General features: G+C 32.6%; 1 protein-coding gene and 1 pseudogene across 1 annotated transcript; one reads left to right on the top strand and one right to left on the bottom strand.

Annotated features, from left to right (window-relative positions):
- Positions 1 to 2,560: 2,560 nt before the first annotated feature.
- On the bottom strand, positions 2,561 to 5,517 carry LOC122586712 (laccase-12-like). The gene is made up of 6 exons (XM_043758702.1): positions 5,369 to 5,517; positions 5,121 to 5,272; positions 4,771 to 5,015; positions 4,558 to 4,686; positions 3,222 to 4,157; positions 2,561 to 2,933 (listed from the first exon to the last, which is right to left on the bottom strand). Exons 1-6 carry the CDS (start codon positions 5,492 to 5,494, stop codon positions 2,803 to 2,805), a joined length of 1,719 nt encoding a protein of 572 aa, XP_043614637.1. The 5' UTR covers positions 5,495 to 5,517; the 3' UTR covers positions 2,561 to 2,802.
- A 13,382-nt stretch (positions 5,518 to 18,899) lies between these two features.
- Positions 18,900 to 25,010, top strand: LOC122585711 (annotated as a pseudogene).
- Positions 25,011 to 25,268: the final 258 nt, after the last annotated feature.

Genomic DNA, 25,268 nt, shown 5'->3' with positions numbered 1-25,268 from the left:
TGACTCTTTGAATCTCACTTTTTTTATTTTCATTTTAACTGATAACTTAGTTCGATCAATACGCATATTTCCCCCGTTCTGCCATAGAGAGAGAACCCAACTCGGCCACACAACATTGCTTACCAGATACTTTTATGTGAACGAGTTTGGCTAGCTTATGGTTTTTGCGTACATGGGTCGAGCATTAAGAGTATAGTTTAATTATCATCATGTACATTTTTAGAAAACTATTCACACAGCACACAATTAATCGCATATATATCGTGAGACTTAGACCCAAAATCTTTTGGTTGATAGAACACCTTAAATTCTTATAGGACAAATGATGTTTATAACTAAAGGGAATTTGGATGTTTAATCACAAAAAGATAAATAACAAAAATAGGAACAAAACTCAAACACGATATATAAAATTAATCTCTACGTATTAGAGTTCAAAATGTTATTAGGTTGACCAAACCTTAATGTTTACTGTAATAAATAAGTTTATTAGAACTAAAAATAATTAATAAAGTGGGTTAAAATAATGTTTTGGATTTTAGTCTTTAACCTGAGCAATGATATGATAGTAATAAACCAACCAATTGATAAGTTGACGTCACAGCCACCACTAACTTAAAGTTATCTTTTGATTCTACTGATTTTTCTTTTAACGACATATATAATTATTAAACAGAAAAAAATTTCAGGTAAAATTAAAAAATTCATGAAATATAAATGTAGAACATGACAAAATGTTAAAAATCTATAGTAAAATTTTTAAAACCATAAAAAATTAAAAAAGTATATAACAAAATTTAAATTTAAAAGGGGCACTAGCCCCCTTTGCCCCCCTACTAGGCACGCCCTTGCAAATAATCATACAACTATCCCAATGTCAAAGATTAAAACTTGGTCTCTACACCAAGAGGCAAGAGCTTCTACCAAGTGGGCTAACCCCACATTGGCTTGATTCTACTCAATTAACAATAACATTTGTTTTAAACTATAAAAAGCGAATTGATATACTCACAACAAAAATTTATCATTAACAACAAATACAAGTATTTATTACATAATATACAACTATCTGAAAAAACCAATTGTTGTAGATGATAAATTTAGGTTGTAAATATATCACTTCCCTCTATAAAAATCCTATGGATAGGGTTACTTTGATTTTATTTTTAAAGGTGACACTCATTCAATCTGTTAAACTGTAATTTATTATATATGTTTTAACTTGGTTTTGTTCAGCAACCTAAATTATAACAGCTATATAATGATGATGTGATATTAATAAACAAAGTTATAGTTTAGTTAGATAACTAACTGTTTCAGTATATGAGGAATTCTAATTACTTAAGCAACTTATAATTTCTATGACCAAAAATGACATTCTAATAAGTTATTCATGATTGCAAGCAACTTGAATTTGTTTTTCATTTGACAATGAGAAGCTGAAAAAAAAAGTCATATGCTTAGGTGAGATGTTGTTAGATTGGGCGTTAACAGAATTAGTTATACCCATGACAATGATACATTTATAACTCCTTAATTCGTATCACATAATACTGTAATATATTGATGATTGAGAAGAATTTTTTTTTTTCGCCGAACAATTCCGTCTCATAATATAATGGTGAAACCTTACACATATCCTAGACATCGAGATGTTGACCATGAGCCGTTACAAATATTCATAATGAAAACAAGGTTTTGCTATCCCTAAAGATCAAACTCAAAACCTTGGATAAAATTGGTAATGTCTTTGAGCAGTTGGACTGACCATCATTGCGATTGAGAAGAATTTGTTTATTGAGTGAAAACATGGTTTTAATGTTTGCCACGAGACAATTTTAAATTTATCTAAAACAATTATTACTAATTGAAGCATGTACGATCCATATTTGTTAAGGATGCCAAAGGTAGATTAAAATTTACGTTGCCTGTGATTTCTATATTTACGTTGCCGGAATTCGATAAGAAAATGGGCTATGAAGATAATCAATACGAAAACGTCGAAAAGGGAGATTAAAAATCCGAGCCATGTGTTGGTGAGGTAAGCTATGGCGGATTTCACATTTTCTTTTGTCCTGACCCTCAATTCTGAGCCCTAATTTTTGTATAAGAAAAAATCTGTTTTTTTGGCATGATTTGGCATCCACACCTTTTGATTTGGCAACGATTGGTACACATGACAACGTATGACTGAATGTCACCGTGTTGATTTTTGACATAGAGCAACCACGCCCGTCACCCTAAAGCTTCAACTGTTTTATGCCAACCGAGGATCACTAGCAAACATATTCCCGACACCTGCAGCTAACGATTCAACTGTTTCCACTTCTTGCCGAGTGATGGTTTTGGTCATATCTTTATAACTTAACTGAAATCTGTATATATTTTTGGCCAAATTATAGAACATCTCTTCATGTATGTTTGACTGGCTATGCACCTTGACAGTGCCATATTCACTTTCTTATACAGTAATAATTTGACTGTGATGCCACAAGTATACACATATTATTTTATCTTGATGTTTTTGTAAACACAAACAACAATATGCTCCACCACAATGTAACAGAAGTTGGTGTTTGATTTCTGATTATAAAGTACAATATATTATAGTATTCAGTATATATTTATCTGTCAAGTCCTACACCAGCTTGGGTAGGTACAGGCTAGCTATTTTTTTGATGAGGAAAATATAATGAGGAAAACCATAAACAAACAGAAATAGGCCCAATGTGGGAAGACATATAATTTTAGACAACAAAACGCTAGCTATTTTTGTGATGTGTAATTTGATGGTCATTGATATCAACACACAGGTAAATCTGGTGGTGGTTGCTCCAATTGTTGCATTGGCCCGACCCCATCTTCTACGATAAAGACTGTGGCCAAACCCCAGCCGATGTGAACATCTAAGTGGCAATGCATAATCCAGGTACCTGAGAAAGTAAAGGATACTTTTGTTAACTTTTCAATAGGTTTGATGGAATTTGTTATATATATAGCAGAGAAAACTGGTAAAACAAACTAGTATAGTTGCTAAAAGGAAATGGGTGAAATGGACAAAATGTAATTTTTGTGATGACTATCATATAAAATTTTGAACTTTTTTCTAGGGAATTGTATCAGGCCAACCCGAATGGAATCATTTTGATCCACACGAAGTTGACTTTTTTGACTTGTTACCCACCTTGCCTGACCCAATATATGTGCTTCCCAATCTTTACCTGGATTGTCAGCAACAAATCTAATGACAGCCCACCCTTTGACAGGTAAGCTAACTGTATTTCGGAGAGGTGGATCCACAAGGTTAAATTTAGCAGTGTCAGTTTTTGGGTTGAAGTTTCCAAATCCTTCTGCAAGTATGTAGAAATCATATCCATGAAGATGGATTGGGTGGTTCTCAGCAGTGAAGATGTTTGTTCCTTGCAACACTATCTGCACCCTTGACCCGTATTTCATCTTATAGACCTTCGTTCCACGAGTAGGCTGCCACAAAGAGCGGCTTACATTGCCTGTATAGTCAAAGGCCACAGGAGGTTTTGCAGGAAAATCAGTAGTATAAACTCCAGGGATCCCTTGATGGTATGCTTGAAGTACAGAAAAATTGGATGGGAGTACAAAAGACACGTTGTTCATGCTAGCAGTGAAGCGGGTCCCATTTGGGGCCTGACAGTTTCGTGCTGGGGTTTTTGGCGGGCATTGGTTAATTCCAAGTCCTGCAGTAATGAAAAGATTGTGATCTATTTCAGTGGGAACAAGGGATTTTTCCAGACTTCTGAAGCTGGTGGTGAAGGCAGTGGCAGTTGCAGTGTCATTGAATGCTGGGAGAGACGGCATAATGGGATTTGAAGAGGCAGTTTTGTACTCTAAAATGGCAGTGGTGGTGGTATTATCAAATGGAGCACCTTGTGCACTGGCATAAGCTCGTGCAGCAATGTAATATCGACCTACTGGCTGGTCGGCCTTGATTAGTACATCTGTGGTTTGGCCTGGTCCAAGCATGAGGACTGTGGTGGTGAAAGGTTTTACGTAGGAAGCGTCAGCTCCTACCACTGTAAGTTTGTGGTTGGCAATTTTGAGAAAAAGTTGTTGATTCAAGGCTGAGTTGATGACCCTAAGGAGGCTTGTCTCTCCTGAATTTATTGGTACTCTGACCGTCTCTGCATTTAAAAAATGGGTATCTAGCAGAATTAGAAAAAGTACTTAAACCATATTTAAATCCTTTAAAATTTATACGAGTCAAGTAAGACGTTTAAGGTTCTCCAAAACAGCTGAAAAAGAAACGGGTCAAATGGCTTTAGTCACCCTAAGTGTAGCTTTAATGAATGAAACCTCTTATGTCAATAATATTTAAGTAATAAGGTATGTAATATTTGTAATCATATCTGATGCGACAATAACTTATAAAAATGTTGGATAAGAAAACTTTTAAGATCAACCTCACCTGTACCAAAGTTTACCCATTTTGACCTGTTACTTGACCTGTCCATTCTTCACTAGTGCTTTGGTTTTCAAATAGTCAGACTTGTTCATGTGACAGTATGTTTTATAGAAGCAAACCTTTACTAGAGCATTTATAGAGATCACCAGGTTGTCCATTGATGGTATACGCATCAGAAACATTTGGAGCTGCTCCAGTTCTTGTGGCTTCTCTTATAACATCTATTGGGTTTGCATCCCACCATTCACCTGATAGTCATAAGCATCTACGTGTCAGGTATCTCAATTTTGAAGTTGCACAATGTTTATTAACTATGAAAATGAATTGCATACCAAGAGCAATGACTGATTCCCTATTTGGCTTAGGGAATGGGTAAGTATATCCTTCTTTCGGGTGAATAATGATAGCACCATAAACTGTGGCTCGAAGCCATGAGCTATGTGCATGCCACCACAATGTTCCTTCTTGTCCTGAAATTGTGAACCGGTAAGTGTAACTACCTCCTGGTCTAATTGGGCATTGCGTGATGAACTCTGGTCCATCTGCCCATGCAGTCGTCATTTGTCTAACACCATGCCTAAAATGCCAAAAATATACAATAAACAACACCAGTGAGGATTACATTTATATTTTTTACAATATGGTTTTACCAATGATTATATTTATTTGCATATAGTTTTACCAGTGAAGTGTCACATTATATTGAGCTTTGTTTGTAACATGTATCACTAAAGTATCGCCATTATTCACTTCCAAGGTTGGACCCGGGAACTGCCCATTGACCGTGATAGAATTATGGGTTTCACATAATCTCTTAACGTTTGTTGCTTGAACCTAAACACAAATGAATTACATAGCATTATATAACAACTTCAAATCAACTTATTATAAGCATAGTACAAAGGAAGAATTTCAAGAAAGAACTCATACGACGAAGTCATAGTTGTGAGTCTTTGCATTTGCCGAAGAGGTCAAACTTGAAATAAGAAGCAACAAGCTCACTAGGAAGAAAGAGCGAAATGTGGTGCTAATTATACTGTTGAATACGCGCTCCATGTCAAGGGTTATGGTGTATTCTTTTTTTGTAGGAAGAATGGTTTGGAAATGTTAGAAACAAGAGGCTCTTATATAGAGAAGATAAAGGGAGTTGTTTCATGTTGGCAAAGTAGGTTTTAGTTCATGGCCCATGGATGCTGAAGATCAAGCTACAAAAGAAAAATGGTCCACGGTCCAACCCAAGTTGGTGCACCCACTAATCTAAATCACAATGTAATCATTTAACTTGATTTCATGAGCATGCTTGTTTTATAATTCTACTCTTCTATTCTACACTAACGTACAGATTAGCATCATGATTTCCTTTAACAGAAATCAGTAGATTTAATTATGTAGATTTGTAAGTATCTCTGTCGTTTGATTCTTTAACAGAAATCAGTAGATACAACTATTTTTTTTCCCATTTGCGCGCTATAAAGAGAATCTGACTCACTGTGCCACGCTAGCCCGTTAGGTTGCTATGGCGCATAAGACTATAGTTTTTTGGGCCGGTTTTCAGTATTGGAATGTAACAAAAAATCTCATATGCAAAACAATATAAACTTTATGACCTGCATATTGATTTATTTCCTAAATACAAAGTCCTAGGATCTGTTACGGACATCTAAGCTTTGAAGATGTTTATCTAGTTACATTTGAGTTCAAGTCTACTATCTGTCTATCTCGTGCATTTTTGTGTTTGAAAAACATATGCTCACATATCGTACAACTATTCAAATGCTCGGTATATTTTGGATTAAATGGCTTCAAAATCCACCCTTTATGGTGTAAATGTATCTCTTCGATGCTAAAGGTTTCAGACGGCTCAACAGTTATTAAAGGCTAAAATAAAAAAAAAATGTAAGGCCTCAATTCCTTTTATAATATGCTTACACTGTATTGTTTAGTTTTTTTAAGGGTGGAGAGGATAAAATTATAAAATGCATTCTTAAGATTTTTTTAAGTGTGGAAAAGGAAGGAATGGAAATTAAGGATTCAAGGGGGGAGTTTAGTTGTTTTTTCCTAATTTTCTTCAAAAGTTTTCTCCTCATTTTTTAGGTGATTAAAAAGGAAAACTTTTCTTCTCTCCCATCTTTTTTCTGAAGTTAACTAAACAACACGGTGTTAGTGTTTGAAATTTGTGTTAGGTATTACTATATAATTTACATTGCAGGTTCTTTTATCAATTTTTACACAATTTTTTATTAGTAACTTAATAACATAAGTAGAACTATCTATATTTTCCTGTATTTTTTGATTACTTTAATTATTATGCTGATAAATTAAGCCCTAAATTTGATCTCTTTTAAGGTGAAGTCACTTGTCACCAAATATGTTAGATTGGGCCAATGGCACGCATTGCATTTGGAATTGTGCAATGCTTATTTAATTATAGGAAATATGTATATATTTAACAAATAAAAGATGGTAGTAGCAACAAAATTCGAACACGAAACATAAAGTTCATCGCTACGTGCTAAAGTTCCAAATGGTAAAGACCAAACCTTAATGTTAACCGTAATAAATAAGTTTGTTAGAACTAAAATAATAAATAAGGTGGGGTAAATTTTGTTTTGGATTATAGTCTTTAACCTCAACAACAGCAATGATATGAAGTATTAACCAATTGAGATAGGTTGACGTCACGGTCAAATCTTATTATTTATTAATGTATTTTTGACAATATTTTTATTGCAGTTTATATGTTACTTAGACCTAATTATTTGACGACGAAGATTAATGGCCATACAATACATCTGTATCTAAGATTGAGGTTTTGCATTCTGCCTCCGAATGAACAACCGATTTCGGCACTTCCATATGTTCCACAAGGCTGTGGAAAAAAAACCCATGGGTGAGGCACTCTCATTGCATATGCACTATCATTTATAAAAATAATAAAATTTTTTAAATTGGTTCTTATTTCGATTTCATTGTGGCTCTTTTCCTTTCCACCCCCCACCCCCCGTGACCTAAAACCATTACATTTTGACCAGATACAATGGGGAAGCAAAACAATTCCGACAACTCGTTTGACTTGTTTCACCATAAATCTATTTATTTAAATTGAAACCAGCTTGTTGGCCTACCAACCTGTTTGATAAAAAGTAAAAGTATAAGTAACTCTCAATGCCGTCTTCCACGGGTTTTGGGTCTCAATACCGTTGTCGACGATGTATGGGAGGTTGAAAATTTAGGCAGTCTTACCATTACTAAAGGTGGAGATGCTACTTCCAGGTTTTACCAAAGGTAGAATAGGACCTCCAGCCTTGCTATCTAACATGAAATTAACTTACCAACCCGAAAACTTGTTTTACACATTTTAATAAGATTCGTAAGGTTAGTAGCTTATGGTTGAGTTATCTTACTTGATTTGGGATTCGAATTGGACCTAATAGACAACCCTAGTTTGTGACGATAACTAAATCTGCACACCTCTGAACCATACATTATGAGCCCCATATAACACAACAATTGTACTTGTTCTATACTTTTGTTATACTCCTTCCGTCCCAATTTAAATGTCCTATTTTGACTATTGAAGTCTTTCTTTTGTAACTTTGACTGTAAATATTTTTGTTTGTGTTATACAATACTTGATGTAAAATATATGGATAGATTAAGCTTTAGATGTACTTTTCATTGATATAACTTTCATTTAGTATTATATTGTACAAACAAAAATATTTACGATCAAAATTAGAGAAGAAAGACTTACCAAGTCAAAATTGGACATTTAATTTGGGACGGAAGGAGTACTATAGATCTATATATATCTCTCTATAATCGTTATAATCGACGTAATTGACTCAAATGAGGAGTAAGAGACTCGTACATCTAGTTGCAAGATCGAAAATTGGGGTTACACTTTTTATAACAAAGGTGAGCCAATCACTTGAAATCAATTTTCTTACATCAGTTTCACCTCATTAGTTTTAATATTGATTTCTTAGTAATAGATTGGTACATAACTACCAAAATATCTCTATCAATTTTTATTTTTTTTTATTGTTGTATACATTTTTATCTCTACTACTAGACTATTTTCCCGCGTAATACGCGGGATGAAATTATTAAGTTTTCGTAATAACACAATTATTTTTGTTATATAAATCTAATAATGTTTAGTGGTATAATTTCATAAAGGTTTTAAGTCAATGAGTGTGTTATATATATTTTTTAAATACTTAATTATGTATTTATATATTATTTCACCGATTGATTATACTTTTGATTTAAAGTCACGTGATATATATCTATTATAAACCGATGTAAATTTTAATACAATTCATTTTCTAATTAAGATTCGTTAAAGAACATAATGTTTAATCATTTTCCTTTGGGAAAGAATATTTTTGAAAACTAATTATGAAAATATTGAAAACAGTTTGGGTATTAATCGTATACATTTTTAATCTTATAATTACAAACAAACAATAAATATAAACATGTTTTATTTTTTATAAACTATATCGTAATGAAAATATTTTGTTCACACATAAAGTTTTAACCATTATAAAATTAATCCTGGTGATATGCAAAGTGGGTTGATTTATATACATTAGTAATTTTAATTTTAATTTTAATATATATTAAACCAATTACAACTCTCAATAATTTTTTTAAGTTAATTAAATCAGATGTCATTAAATATTTACACCTCAATTTACATTTTCTTAACCTTTTTTAAAATAAGAAAGAAAGAAATTTACTCAGTTCCGCCTTCCGTGGGTTTTGAGCCCCAATACCTCAACGGTGTTTGGGGAGGTTAAGATGTAAGCAGTCATTACCTCTACCCAAGTAGAGAGACTGCTTCCATTTCTACCTAAATGGTAGAAAAGACCCTCCAACCTTTAAATTAATAATTATATATAAAAAAATTACCCAATTAAAAGCCTCCCTTTCATTAATATTAGTCATGTTCATGAGTTCATCTCATAATTTATAAGTATTTATAAGAAAACCTAAAAAAAAATAAAATATGTTGTTTAAATTAGATATGTACGTCTACATAATTGATATCCACATAATATAATATATTGTATTGTATAATATTAATAGTTATCCAACTATAACTATATATTTTCTTTCTTTTTTTTAAAGGTGATGTTCGCTTGATATTTCGTGTGGCAATTCGACAATGGAAAGTCTAGCATATGTTGTTTTAACTGGGTCCGCGTTAGAGAGCTACCTTGAAGTAGAAATGCTTATTTCAAATACCCAATGGCGGGTAAACCCCCTACTAATTCGCCTAAAGACAAGACGATTAATGGGAGTAAACACTGTCCTCTTAGAACCTGGGTATATACCCAAGTCAAGCTCTCATAAATGGACTTCCTATGTCCTCTCAAAACTTGAACACAAAATTTTGAATAGGATGGTCTTTCAACCATTAAGCTAAAACTCAAAAACTAACTATATATTTTCTACAAACAGATTTATAGGGATACTCGACAATAACCCAAAAATCATCTAGAGATAAAAGACCAAAAATGTTTTTCTAAATCGATAATAAAGATTGTCGATTAGACGTGGTATAATACTTTTTTTTTGACAACGTTTAGTGTAATTTTAATGTTCTGTTTTAGCTTGATGAAATGCAACGTAGGATATATACCATCGCATAAGCCACATTAAGTTTACTCCAAAAAGAAAACTATAATTATAATTATTTTAGATGTAACCATGTGAGTTTTAGTTTTTAAATAAGTGTTTGATTTTTAGATGTAAACGTAAATCTCAAGAAAATATAAATGAGTTAGTATTTAATATATTTAGTAATTTAGTATAGTGAATTTAATGAATAAATCTAAATATGGTAGATGATGCAAGTAAACTAATCTAAGGGTTAGAATCCAACCATGTTTCTCATCTAATGGCTATGACTTTTTAAAAAATTAATTTAGGTGGTTGTTTTATATTTATTGGGAGATTTCTATCTCTCCTGTATTATAAAGCATTTGTTCCCTTTATTTTTTCAACATTATACAAGTGAAAACCCTAAAATACTCCTATCACTTATTCAAAATACCCTTAGAATAAATCTCAACTACTCATTTTTTTTTCTCTTTCCTCAAATCTCAACCACTCATTTTTTTCTCTCATCCATAAATTTCTCTAATTCATTCAAAATCTTTTATCTCAAAAACCGTAAATCGATAAATTATAAAAATTATATGGATGTTCTTAAAATTTCATGCTCTTGCAGTAGAGATGTCATTCGATATACTTTTGACAAATTTTTAAATTCGATGGTGGAGCCTGTACAGCTAAGGCGTATGGCAATCACACCCTATGACCTATCACAACTTATGACCTATCACCCTACCATCTTACCGCCGCAATGTGCGGATACTTACTCTCGTATATGATATATCCACACACCCGCACACACATAAATCAACTAAAGAGAATAAAACATAGAAATCCCATATAAGCTCGTCTCTTTATCATATCGACTCCCAAATTGATTTCCAGCAACCGACAAGCCCGTGCTTATGGTATTGGTTTAGCTCATCTCTTGACAAATTGATGCTTCCATCCTCTTAGTTTTCGGATAATCATTCCAAACGTACAGTTAAATGCTTCCTATAGTTTGATAGACGTATACCAGTATTGATTAAATCAAACTAATAAATCCTTTATATAGTGTATTAGTTAACACTCATTAAAATCGATGGTTATTGATGATACAAGACTATAAGATTGCTTAAAAGTCATCATATATGTCTGATAACAAAGTGAGTAGTTAAAAGAAAGTCGTGCTTAGGTGAGATACTGTTAAAATTGGGTGTTAATAAACAAGATTAGTTAGTGTGACAAAGATAGTTTCATAATTATGTCTTCTCTCCCTTGTTTGGTGGGTTGTCCATCCAAAGTTGGATCCTTTGCTCTACTTTTCTTTTTATAATAATTATTTTTCCAGGCAAAAGTCTTTCTCCTTTTTTATTTATTTCACCCCTAAAAACAAACACTACCATTCAATCTAAACCAAAAATATGGGATGGACCCTAGTCATGTTTCAAGATCGAAAAGTGGTTATCAAGTCATGTTGCTTTTGACTATTATCATCCATAGAATTAATAGAAGGTTATTTAACGAATATATTGATGTTTAATCCATTGAAGATAATACATTTGGCCATTTTATGAGTCCCAAAATAATACCTTTGGCCATTTTGTCGTTGAAATAATAATCCATTGTAGATACAAATATCAATGAAAATTTCTTTTTTCTTTACCAAACAAAAAAAAAAATCATTTTACTTTATAAACTACTCTAAAAGAGATAAGAAATCCAACACAAATAAAAATAACGAATACACATACAAAAATCTAAATCTCATGAAATTAAAGACTCATACATGATAATGATACACAGTACTTTATACACATAAACAACATTTTCAAGTATACTTATCTGTCCATTCAAATACTTACAGATCATTACTGTACATCATTTTTAAATTCACACGAGTCTATAGACCAGTTTATTTCACACGAGTATATTTTAGCTTAAGTTGAAGTGTCAAAACATACCCCTATCTTACAAAGAGGTTTCTCTCATAAAAATTGGTTTTTTCAAGAATTGATGTCTTGGTGTTGGAATATATACGAACGGGTGATACCACTGATGATACGATGATACTACGATGATACGATCCGTCACTATTTCAAATTAGTCTTTCGAATAAAATGTAATGAAGAAAGATCACAAGAGAAGGTGATATGCAAAAGTTCACCCTATGCTTAAATTTATGAGATCTAGGTATGTCCAAATTACTATCTACGAGTTATTTCTTAAATTAAACTATACAGTTAGTTTTGTTTTAACCATTATTCCTTTTACATTTTGAATTTGATGGTGTACCCACCGTCACCCAGAATAAAGCTTCACCCTAGGTAGGCTTAAAGGTCACCCAGGATATCACATAGCCTGGGGAAAAGAAGATAAACATGAAAAGATACGATCATATCACTTCCTTAAATAAGGGAGATCGTTACCAAAGATAAAAGACGCGTGAGAGACTTATTCTCCACGAAAAAGCAGCTATAAAAGGGGGAAAACCCTAATCATTATCATGATGCCTACTACGGGAAAAACCCTAAAACACATACACGATCCACGGACAAAACCCTAAGAGATCTAAACATAACTAAACCGGCGTACAAGGGAGGAAGACTCCTACCAACAGGGAATCGCCTAACAACCCATCAAACGCTTCCAAATCCTTTAACCTAATCCATTGTACAAACAGAATTTAACGTGTATATGTATGAATTTAAAATAAAAATGAAATCACTTGTGTAATTAATAAAGTTGATGTGAATCATAAAACTAATGTGAAAAACGATTTGATGGTGTTTATGAAACAAAGGCATGCTCAAGAAAAAGGAGTTATGATATGATCAAGTGACCAAGAAAAAAGCAATGTCCCTCATATTATTGAGTACGTTAAGATAATTTCAGGTAATCTTTTTATATTAGGTTAGACTTTATAGGTTTTCATTTTAGAAGAGTTTGAATAATAAAACAAAAGCAACTTCGATAGAAATGTAAATACATGTTGACAATTTTTAACCGACAATTTAGTCAAAGATTTACTTATGGTGTCACAAGTTAGTACATTCAACATTGTGATAACGAATTAGTGGAAAAAAATATATACAAACTATTCTTGGGTTCTCATTTTATCTTTCGGTGAGTAAGATTTGTCTATTAATGTACTGCAAAGAGTATAGTGTCGTCACTATAATGATTTCATAAAGAGAATTTAAAATCAGAGAAAAATGATTAGGTGGAAATTTTTTAAATATGTTTTGAATAAATGGGCTCTGATTTTTATGAAATAAAAGATGTAAAAGGTTTTTACCCAAAGTTAAATTGCGACAACCCCACCTTCACCTCTCACATAAAATTAATGACTTGTGTATTTGGTAATACACTACGAAAAACCAAACAATATGCACCTATATATATATATATATATTTCTTTCATGTACACTATCATTTATTTCAAGGACGGATTCACAATGAGGGTAGCGGGGTTAGTTGTCCCCACTCCAATTTTGGTACAATGTAATTTTTAAAATTTTAAATGTTATATTTGTAATTTAAAAAAAAAATAAGAAAAAATAATAGGAAATACATACAAATATTATCTTCGTTGTCATAAGTATATTTTTTGTAAGTCATTGGTTATCGAAACATTAATTTTTAGATAGATCTTTCCATTGATAGATTAAAAAACTTGAGTTGTATTACTCGTAACTTTAAATAGAAAGAATGAAAAAAAGTTATAAAAGACTTTATTTGTTTGAGTATGTAAATGTGTAATACATTAATAGTTTAGTTGTTTGTGAAAAAATTATTTTCTTTCAAATTAATATATTTATGACAAACAACTAATAATAATAATAATAATAATAATAATAATAATAATAATAATAGTAGTAGTAGTAGTAGTAGTTATGTAGGAAATATATATATACAAACTATTTATTTCATAAAAAAATACATTTTTCGGGTTCTTGCATTATGATTGAATACGTTTTCATTTAATAAGAAATTACCTGACACGTGTGGTCTTTATTTATTTAAAAAACTGGAATTCTTTATATATGAGGGTTACACTTGGTGTGAGGAACGAAATTCTTTTGACGGTCCATTTTCTATTTCCGAGCTAGGGACCAATTCTTTTACATTCTCAGATACGACTCTCATAAGTATGAAAAACGACTTTTAAAATTGCCCCCTTACAAAAACTTTTCTGGCTCCGTCTCTGATTTAATTTAAATGGATTTAATGACAGTGTATATAACTATCTAATGATTTGAATTGTATATGTTTATAGAATTTTAGCAATCATTATTGGTTCCTTTTTAAATGTTATTAAAAATCAACTTCTTAATACATACGATGTCAACAATCATATGTTTAGAGAGTTTAGAAAGCTTTCTGACTCATGTGTCTCACTTTGCAAGCAATATAATAGAAAGAGAAATGTTATGTATACAAACTAAATGTTATGTATACAAACTAAATATGTTATGTATACAAACTAAATACAAATATATTTTAACAAATTGATGTGTTAAATTAGATGAACCAATTAAATGTTAAGTTATTAAGGAAAAACTTAAAAATAAAAAATAAAATTGGCAACATTATATTAGTAAAAGATCAGAATTTAAAGTTATGAAAAAAAACATGTGCACCGATATTGATATTTTTATTTGTTGTTTGATTACTATGGCTAATGGCTCCATGCGTGGGTCATATTTTATGGCTACTATGGAATGGATCTTTTTATGTGCTCATAAGATACATACAATATTATATAGATATTATATATGTTGAACATGAGATGACACTTGCATTGGATTTAATTCATCAACATCGGATGGATGATTAAATTAATTCATTATCATTGAACTCGTTCACACAAAGATGACAATGACAATTGTATATATGGTTTTCATTCAAAGTACCAAGTGACGTGGCCTCTAAGAAAAATATGTGCTTTTTCGATAGCTACTAACCTTGGCAATGAATCCGATACATTTTTTAGCCATCGATTCAACGACCAAAAAGAAAACCCTCAAAATCAAAAAAAGAAAAGAGGAATTATTTCTACGGCACGAGATCCTTCAAAATTTAAACATGTAGAAGTATCACAAACTCACAATATCCAAGTTCAGTTTGTACATTTCAATGGAGCAACGAAGTGACTAAAAAGTTTTGTGTAGTTAGAGCACTCACAGTGTTTTTTACTCATTCTCCAAGGACTAATTCATGTCAGCACCAAATCAGCTCTATATCAGCCTAAGGGCTAACCAAGGATTAATCTCTCAAAACACTCACAATGCCAAGACTAATCTAGGACCCACTATTTATTTAATTCTACACTTTTATCTAAACTTTTCACTTTTAACCCTCCAAAATTATAACAAAATTCATATACTCCATTAATAAAAAAAACATACTACAATAATATTTTTTCTTTCATTTTAATAAAAACGTACATAATAAAACATTAATAAAGACTAAAAAGCATACATAATACTAAAACCTACATAATAGTTATAACACACATAATACTAAAACATTAAATAATATTAAAATACATAATACTAACACTCTGAATAGTCTGAGTCCACAGTACTGTCACTGTCATTGCGATGAATGTATCGATAGGGTTCAAGAGACCCGACAGCGTCACCGGGTTGAGAAGATGCGTACACCTTCCCAAGGTCAGTCTGGTAATCTATAGGACAACCACTAATGACATTGCCTTGCCAGAATACTGTGTGGTCTAACGTGGCACTCAAAGTGAAAGAGACAGTGGTAAGCTGGAAAATAATTTAATCCAGCCACTTGATCTTCCGTGAAGATAAATAACATACTCATCTTTGACGTATTACGAATCCGGCCTACAGTTTCAAGTCGTCCAATTTTAGTTGTGTAAGCCGCCTTGTATTAGAAGTTATGCTCTGAGTCACATTGTTAACTCCAGATCTGTGTCTATAATCGTTAAGCATGTGATTCTGCATAACTATTTTTGCATCAAAGACGGTCATATTTGGTATGTTGTTTGTCATGCTTCTTTTGAAAATGTGTCTGTGTTTATGAATATTTGTTATTTTGTTTAAAAGAATGTGTTTTTTATGTAAAAAATAAAAAAAATAAATGGTTTGTATATATAGATGATAAATAAGAACCAAAAATGTAAAATTATTCAAAATGTGGAATCTGGCCGTTAAAGGGACTAAATGTGTATCTTTTTTGAAAACTTTGGATAAAGCCGTTAAAATCTAAAAAAAAAAAATAATAAAATAGAAAACAAGAACGAGTTCCGCCCCTGTGGGGACGGACAAGCAGAAAATGGAGGGCGGACGAGTCACACCTACAGAGCTGGTCCTGGGGATTTGGATGCTCAGGGCTAGATGCTCATAAATTTGCCCATTTCAATAACTTAACATAACACGAGACAAGTTTTTATAAGGGTTTGAAACCTAGTCCAGCTAGATGCCTCGTCCCCGTACCGATTTTAATTATAAAATAAAAAATTACAAACTTACAATTTAAGGAGGTAAACTTTGAATTGAGATTACAACATACAAATCTTTAAAATGATATCAACGTACATTTTTTATACAAAAACTTCAATTCATTTGTCATAATCTAAACATATAAGTATAATAGGCTATATTAAACTACATGCATAAACAAAAATATAAAAAGAAATCAAAAATTATAGATAGATATCACTTAAAGCATAAGCCAAAATAGTTAGAAAAAAGCTATGCATTTTTTTTTTACTAATATATTTGGTGGGTTTTTGAAAAGAAAAAATTGTCTGATCAAATAATTTATAGAAATTACGGAGTATTAAAGTTTGTGGCTGAAAAATGACAAACAAAAGATTTGACAACTAGTTCATATATATAGATTAAATAAACGGTGGAAAAAAAAGCATGATATTATTGTCGTTTATAATTTTCTATAATTCCATGATTCTATCTTATATATAATTATATAATGCAAATCCTCAATGAGCTTAATATAATAAATGTGGAAAACAAAACATGAACCAATTATATACTACGAGTAATTTGGATTAAAAGCCCATTCCCCCTACAAGTTTGCTTCTATGGGCTTGAGCCCACTTAGCCCAGCAGCAGGGCCGGCACTGCACACCTAGTGGTGTGCAGTCGTCCTTCATCGGAGAATGGATGGAAGACGAGCTAAGGACAAGGGTGCCGTGAGTCCTCTTAGCAGAATGAGTTGTCGGTTCAACGGTTTTTAAATATTTGATTTCTTGTTTGGAGTTTTGGTATATATATTTTTACTCAATAATTACTTGTAACCTTAAAAGCAACAATATACTTCGTAATTTCGTATGACCAAACGCATCTTAAAAAAGGGGAAGTGGAATGATACAATGATACGAATATCCATTTTGAATGTATACACTTATGAATTTTCTTCTTTTCCATTTGTGATGGAACATTAGTTTGGATTAAAGTGTATATATGGATTATATGCACCACATGTGTTTTCCTTTTCTTAATTTCTTCTTGTAAAGCAGTTGATTACAATATTGAAAATAGTGGTTACGAAAAGCTAAGTTTTCAAATGATTTAGGTGTATGAAGTAACATTTGAAATGACAAAAAACAAAGTAGAAAAGAACTATCTTGCTTTCAATTGAAGAGTGGAACAACAAAGATTTTTCGGCTTCCTTATCACATTTGTAAATTAATAAATATAGATAGAATTATTTGATAAGTTGTTTCCAACATATATATGGTTAGACAAGGTCTTTAGGAAAATAAAGTCTAGATAAGAAAGCCAAAGGCCCGGATTACTCGATTTATGTCTTTGAATCGCATACTGGTATGTATTTATAGGCTTATAGCATATGAAGTACCACATTCATATTCTTAATGACTATCTGTGAAAATGAAAATTGTTTTGATAAATGTGGCTCGTATGAGATAATACCTTTTGGTGAACATTGCCAAAGTCACACACATAGACTTCCAAGTGCAGTGTCTAAAAATATATCGAAATAATGTTACTAGTTGAAAATGTTGATTCCATTTAATCATTGATATATAAACCTAAAATCAAGAGTGTTAAAATCTCTATAATGGATCTATAGAAAAGTGTAATATCTGTATAGGATCTCGATCCTGATAATAAGATGATCTCGTTCTGATTCGATCTTATTTTATTTGAAATAATTAATAAAAAAACACTAATGAGATGTGACAAGTTGATATGAGTACACCATGTTAGGTTTCAAACAAATTTTCAAACGGTTGCATCGAGGGTTCAACGTAAATAAGAATAAGAATTAGAACTAATTACAAATTGCTTATATGAAATGTATCACAACAATATAAGAGTAAATTTTTTATTAGAAAATGTCTTCTAGTCATACGTTTATGGTGTACTTACTACATATGGGCTTTAGCTGTACATTTGCAAAGCCCAAATCATTAAGTAGCACGGTAACACCACAAAAACACATTTTTACAATTTAATGTTCCAAAAAACAAAATAAAATTACAATTTAATTGATTCTTATATAGTTATACAATTTAATTGATTCTTATATATACACATTTTTACCTGCGCAATGCGGCAGCGATTATAGTGATAGTTAGTGGCGGCTGATGCATTAAGTGGTGTAGGTATTTGATATAAAGATATTTGATTTAAAAGAGTAGTATATATCTTTTAAAAGATAATGTAATCATGATTGTGTAATTAAGGGTTAAATAGTAATTTTGCGCGTTTTAAAAATGTAAACTTTTAACATTTGGTTATAATTTTTATATAGTACGAGTAGTATAGAAGTATAGATATAGATATCTCAAAAGTCAAACTTAATAAAAAAATGAAAAACTTAATAAAAAGTCAACCCTCGCCGTGTAATCTCCACCGCGGGCGATGATCTCAATCGCTCCGCCAGACCACCACTATTAATAATCTGTCTACATACATTTATATAATAATATTACAAAATGATGACACACGAGGATGAAGAAACTCAAACGACGTCGTTTACCTCCACTTCCTTCATCGAACCTTCGTCATACGCTGAAGCCGTTTCCAAATCCTTCAATCTTAATTCCGGCGAAAACTCCGGCGCCACGTCATCTCCGGAGACAGTTTCCGATTACTTAAAAATAACCGTCACTGATCCTAAAAAGGAAATAGATATAGATACAGTTAATAAAAGTAATAACAATACATACACGACTTACTTAATAACAACACGGACGAATTTGAATGAATTTAATGGAAGTGAATTTAGTGTTAGGAGAAGGTTTAATGAATTTGTGAAGGTATCGGACCGGTTATCGGAATGTTATCGAGGCTATTTCGTGCCGATAAGGCCGGATAAAAGTGTGGTTGAGAGTAAAGTGATGCAAAAGGTTGAGTTTGTTGAAATGAGGAGGAATGATTTGGAGAGGTATCTGAGGAAGCTTTGTGATCATTCGGTTATTCGGAATAGTGAGATTTTGAGAGTGTTTTTGACGAAAGAGAAGGTGGAATGGGTGAAGAGTGAGAGTATGATAGGAAGAGGAGAGTTGGTTAGACGGTTTAAGGAGTTGAAGCAGTCGGTTACGTTTGGATGGGGTGCGACGAAGGCGCCTTTGGTTGTGGAAGACGATATGGAGTTTTTGGAGAAGAAGAGGAAGTTGAGGGAGTTTGAGGTGCGGTTGGGTAAAGTGTGTACTCAGGTTCGTTTTTTTCTTTATTGTGTTGTTTTTAATGTCGAATTAGTTGTTAGTTGGCTTGTTTGATTATGATATTTGGATTTTGATTGGTGAACTACATGCGCTTAAGAGGGAGTTTGGGATTGACTTAGCATTTTTGTAAAAGCTGGTTTTTATCAAAACAGGAAATGCAGAGAGCCACTTTTATTAATTTCCCTAAATGATGTTACCTGATTATTTGCATTTTACAAATGTAATGGTTGGATGATATACTCAAGACGCATTTCCGAGATTGTATATGTTTCTACTTGTACAGAGAAGGATACTTAGAGCAGTTTTGGGCGTGGCATTGTGTAATGTGGTGACCGGAAAGTAGGAAATGTCGACGATTAGAAGTTTTGGAAGGGAACTTAGCAATACACAGTGCAAACATATTAAACATAATAGTTTGATAATCTTCTCAAAACACATATCCGAACACCTGTAAATGACTATGAGAGATTTAATATGTTGCTAAATTCTCAATGTATGCAGAGAAAGATACTCATAGTTGTCTAGGACTCTAGGCCGTGGGTGTTGTGTAATATGGCGATTGGCAGGTTAGGAGATGCTAGCAATTGAAATGCTTAGATGCAAGGTAAAGTTTTAATTGAGTAAAACACAGATAATTATCGAGGAATATCAAACTGTAGTAGTAGACACAACCATATACAGATAAACCATCTAAAATAGTAAACGGGGAGGTTTCCCTGAGTTTGTTACCCGGGGATTCGGGGAGGCGAGTCTTTCACTCTCATATATGCAGCCTAGCCGAGCTATCCCTCTCTGTCCATCTCAAGATGCTTTGTAGGGAGGTTTGAACCTGAGACGTGAGATCATCAGGGAGCTTGACCACTAGGCCACCTTGGTGGTGGTTATAAGCATATACAACATCTTTGAAGTATAATTAAGAGTCTTTGATCAGATGTATTTCCCTAGGACATGATAGTTCATGATGGATTTAATTTTTGAATTTTAATCTATCTATTTCTTGAATTATTTGCTAATTATGTTATTTCCTAACTGTTATTGTTTTCTATTGAATGCATATATATGAAGTCGTTCTCTTCTTTATTTACTTCAACTCTTATTTTTTTAAATACAGTAGTTATTATTCTTCTTTTGAGGAGTTTTTCGGGATTACGAGAAAAAGCATCATTCCATGAAAGTAATATTGTATTTACAGAGAGGAGAGGAAAGAATATAAATGGCCAAAAAAGAAATCGGTTCATGAAGTTTAAATACTTCCCATCTACTGAAAGCCTCTCTGCAAGATTCATGCTTTTCTCTACTTATGTTTCTTCAAGTCAAATGAATTATTTGGGTTCTGTAAGGTTTATATGAATCTCCGTTGTAAATCTTTAAGCTTACTTATACTTCTGATTCTGTGTTTTATGGTGAGAGAGTCTGGTATGCTTTAGTAGTGTGTTGTTCTGTAATAGTTCTCAGTGCTATGTAGAGATCCCATTGTTAATTAAGTAAAGTAACAAGTTGGTATTATCTTGAGTAGGCTCTAAATTGGTAGTTAAATTCCCAAAATTGTTGCTTACTTTGTTGTTTTGTTTGTTTTTGAAGATATGGTATGACTGTAGGTCTGTAGTCACTAAACTTAGCCTAACCTTCTTGAGATCGTTTAAATATAAATAGAGGAGTAACTTTGTTGGCAAAAAGAGAAAATTGTGTTAACCAGGTCAACCAGTGAGAAAAATGGTATTTAAGTTATGAAAATTGGTATCCAAGTTAACTATAACCACTGGTTGGATACCTTAAAAACGAAGAGTTGGATACCTTAAAAACTAATTTTGTTGGCAGAAAGAGAAAATTGTGTTAACCAAGTCAACCACTGAAAACTTGGATACCTTAAAAACTAATTTGCCCAAAACTTAACTATCAGTACCTTTTTCAAAATGCTCCAACCTATTTGTTGTGTAATTCTTTTTTGTTTTGGTAAATGGACAAGTTGTCCCTTGGAAAATTTTACTAAAATGAAATAAAATAATAATTATAAACTAGCACTCTTGGGCACCAGTGGTAAGCCCAAGTTGCATAGAATAAATAAATCAGTTAGGGAGTCCCAGACAGTCCCAGTACTCCCATATGAGAACAAATGAAATTAGTGTAGCAATCTGAAATAACACAATACATAAGAGCTGGACTAACAAGGAAACCCCTAACTATCCAGCATCATGAGGTGGGCAGAGTGACCATTATTCTATTTTACTTCCCCCCCCTCGTCGATATGGCCATTAGGGTCACTAGGGTCATCTGGTTTATTAACCGGGTCTGGATTAGCTCTCTCATTAGGTGAAACAATAGGAATGCTAACATCTCAGTATTAATCCCACAGAGGCCCTCAAACTGGTTACTGACTTGAACATTAGGTGTAGGTATAGTTAGTTGACTTGGTGAACACTATCTTCTTTTGGCACAATAGGTTAACGTCTGATCATAATGTTATACAAGTTAATTTCCTTATCTTATGAAAATACAGGCTGAATTTCTTGTAAAAGCTAACAAGACACTGCAGAAACCATGGGTGAATTGGGGCTAGCATTTGTTAAATTAGCTAAATTCGAGACTGAGGAAGCCGTGTTTGTCGCTCAGAAAACGAGAGCTGGAGATATGAAAAACATGGCTAATTCCACTGTTAATGCAAGTAGATTGTATCGGGAATTGAATGCACAAACGATCAAACATCTGGTAACTGTTCTATACGTTAATCTGTACGAGTAACATACTGTTTTTCCCTTATTAATTTAAATTTGCTTTGGTGGCACAGGACAAACTTCATGACTACCTTGGGGTGATGTTAGATGTGAATAGTGCATATTTAGATCGATCAAATGCTTTGTTGACAGTACAGACTCTTCTATCAGAGCTTACAACTTTACATTCAAGAATTAGAAAACTTGAAGCAGTTGCATTCAAGATATTTGGTGAAGATAGGTCTCGAATCCAGAAAATAGAGGAGTTGAAAGAAACCATGAGAGTTACGGAGGATGCTAAAAGTCGTGCAGTCAAAGAATATGAACGTATAAAGGTGACATAACCCAAACCATACATCGCCCATATGCATTTTAATTAGCCCAAATGACCATTTACATGCAAAAAAGAAATGGGACTTTTTACTATGCTTTGTGTCTTGTAATGTGGACTCTTAAAGGGCCCAGATGGATCGATTGGGCTGTGGCGTATGGGGTATATGGCTGTGCTAAATTGGTGGTATCGCTTGCTTGATGAACATTAAAAATGACCTGGATTTTAAATCATATATTAAGTTTTATAATTTTGTTATAATTTAAAATTATGTATTTGCATCTGTATGACTGAGGTATATATGTGGCCATGCGAATAAAAAATTGATTGACGTATTATTTTGTTACTTCAGTATTTTGGTCAAAAGGTGGCGATTTTAACCCATCTACTTATGGCGGTGTTGATTCAGGTTATGTTCTTTGGTTGACGAGTCTGATTGTTAAAATAACTTCAAAATATAGCTAACGGGAAACTGGATTGGTAGTCACCCAAGTTATATTATAATGCATAAAAGCCCATGATTTAATCCAAATAGATAGGTTATGGTTGAAATAATATGGTTTTAAAAGTGTATATATGACATACTAGTTACTTTTAATTGTAAATAAGACATGTATAGAGCTAGAATTGATTTGCGTGAACCTCATGCATTTTGACCTGTCAAACACTTACACATTTGACCCGTGACCCAACCCACCCATATGTCCACCTCCAAGATTGTTCATGAATGGAAAATAAACAGAGTAAATCGGATTGCTAAATCCAACCTTTTTATGTATCACTTTCATAATTATATATTTCGACTATCTAGTTGGTTACCCAAGCCTCCCACTTTTTCATGTCTATATGTACCCCCATCTTGATCGTTCTTACTACTATCGAGAGTTCTCGAATCTCGATGGTTGATTATTATTACTATACTGTAATGCAGGAGATAAATAAGACTGAATTCGAGAGACTTGACAAAGAGAGGCATGACGATTTCACTGTGATGTTGAGAGGATTCGTCGCTAACCAGGTACCCTTTATTATCTATGATGCTTGGTACTGGGAGTTGGAGGTCATTCCATTCCACTGGAAATTGTGATATGGACATGGAGGCCGTGTCATCTTTTCGAATAAATATATGGATGAGCATATTGGGTAGATATGGCAAAGTGGTCAGGTAGTAAATTTGTAAGATGTGGCATATTGGGTAGCTGTCAAAACCGGATTCGGGCAAAACTGGTAATTTTGTAAGAGGGCCCTATTAGGCTGATCCGCAAACACTCTTGCTTTTTTATAAAAAAAAATGGACGCAACAAAAAATTAGTAAATTTTCTTTTTTTTTAATAATCAAAGGTATTAATTAGAGTATTTTTAAGTAGAGACTAGTTTTCACTACTTAAATAAGATATTTAAGGTTTTTTGGACTGACTAAAATGTATTGAATGTTCATTATGGTGGCAAAAGAACTTAAATTCTGTAATAGTGAAGAAAAAGATTGTAGTTTCTCAAATAGAAAATAATTAGCTTTCTACCTTATGATGCAGTGACTGTTATTACGATAATAATAGCCTTTTTGGATAAAATCATTTAAGAGATTTACGATTTTCCACATGTTGGACTCGTTTAATATGTAAGTAATTTCTATTTTACACACTTTACCTGATATATCCAAAACAAGTCATTCATATGTTGTTACTTAAATTAGGGAAAGTGATTTATCCTCCTAAGTTATTCTTCTACAAATTCTCTTAAAATCACATGAATATGACCAATGGATTTCTAGGAGGGTATATCATTTCTCATCATTTAGTCAGATTTGACCCTTTTAAGTTACAGCTCATTTGTGTAACAGGCAGGGTATGCAGAGAAGCTGGCAAATGTATGGGAAAAGATTGCAAACAAAACAAGTGGATATGCACCAAAGGTGTAGCTGAGATTAGGAAGTACGTTTTTGTTAATAAATCTTTTCAGTATATGTTACTAACTGTCACTGCATAAATTTCTGCAGCCCCACCCAAATGGTGTTTTAAAAGTACATAAAAATTTTTGCAGGCAACCACCGAAATAGTGTTTTAAAAGTACATAAAGTTTGTGCAGAAGCAACCACCCGCTCAAATAATGTATTTTTTTTTCCTTTTTTCTAGATGGGTCAAATAATGTATTAGAACTTGTATTTGAGAGGCCCCCATGTCCAATTAAAACATCATATTAATGACCTAGATAAATTTTAATTGAACCCTCCAAAATAGCGTTCTAGACTTCTAGTACCTGTATATTTTGAGTGGCCCACTGGCCCCTGTCCAAACTAGAACATCAGAGTTGACCATTTTTTGTACATCAGTTCTTGACTTAAGCTTGCAGAAGCTTATTTTTGGCTTGAGCTTCTTTATTAGCTTTATGCCCCTGTCTTTGTTAAGTTTACCATTTGCTTTGAATGTATTTAAAAAGTAAAGCATTTTAAATGAAAGATGATGAATGTACCACATATTTTGATTATAT

Source organism: Erigeron canadensis, chromosome 1 (assembly GCF_010389155.1).
Source record: "Erigeron canadensis isolate Cc75 chromosome 1, C_canadensis_v1, whole genome shotgun sequence".
Lineage (NCBI taxonomy): Eukaryota > Viridiplantae > Streptophyta > Magnoliopsida > Asterales > Asteraceae > Erigeron > Erigeron canadensis.
This window is presented reverse-complemented; position numbering and strand designations above follow the sequence as displayed.

Coding starts and splice junctions, on each gene's coding strand:
- LOC122586712 (XM_043758702.1), bottom strand. CDS start 5,494: ATGGAGCGCGTATTCAACAGTATAATTAGCACCACATTTCGCTCTTTC. Junction 5,273..5,368: donor CTCACAACTATGACTTCGTC/GTATGAGTTCTT, acceptor ATTTGTGTTTAG/GTTCAAGCAACAAACGTTAA. Junction 4,158..4,557: donor CTATAAATGCTCTAGTAAAG/GTTTGCTTCTAT, acceptor TTTTAAATGCAG/AGACGGTCAGAGTACCAATA.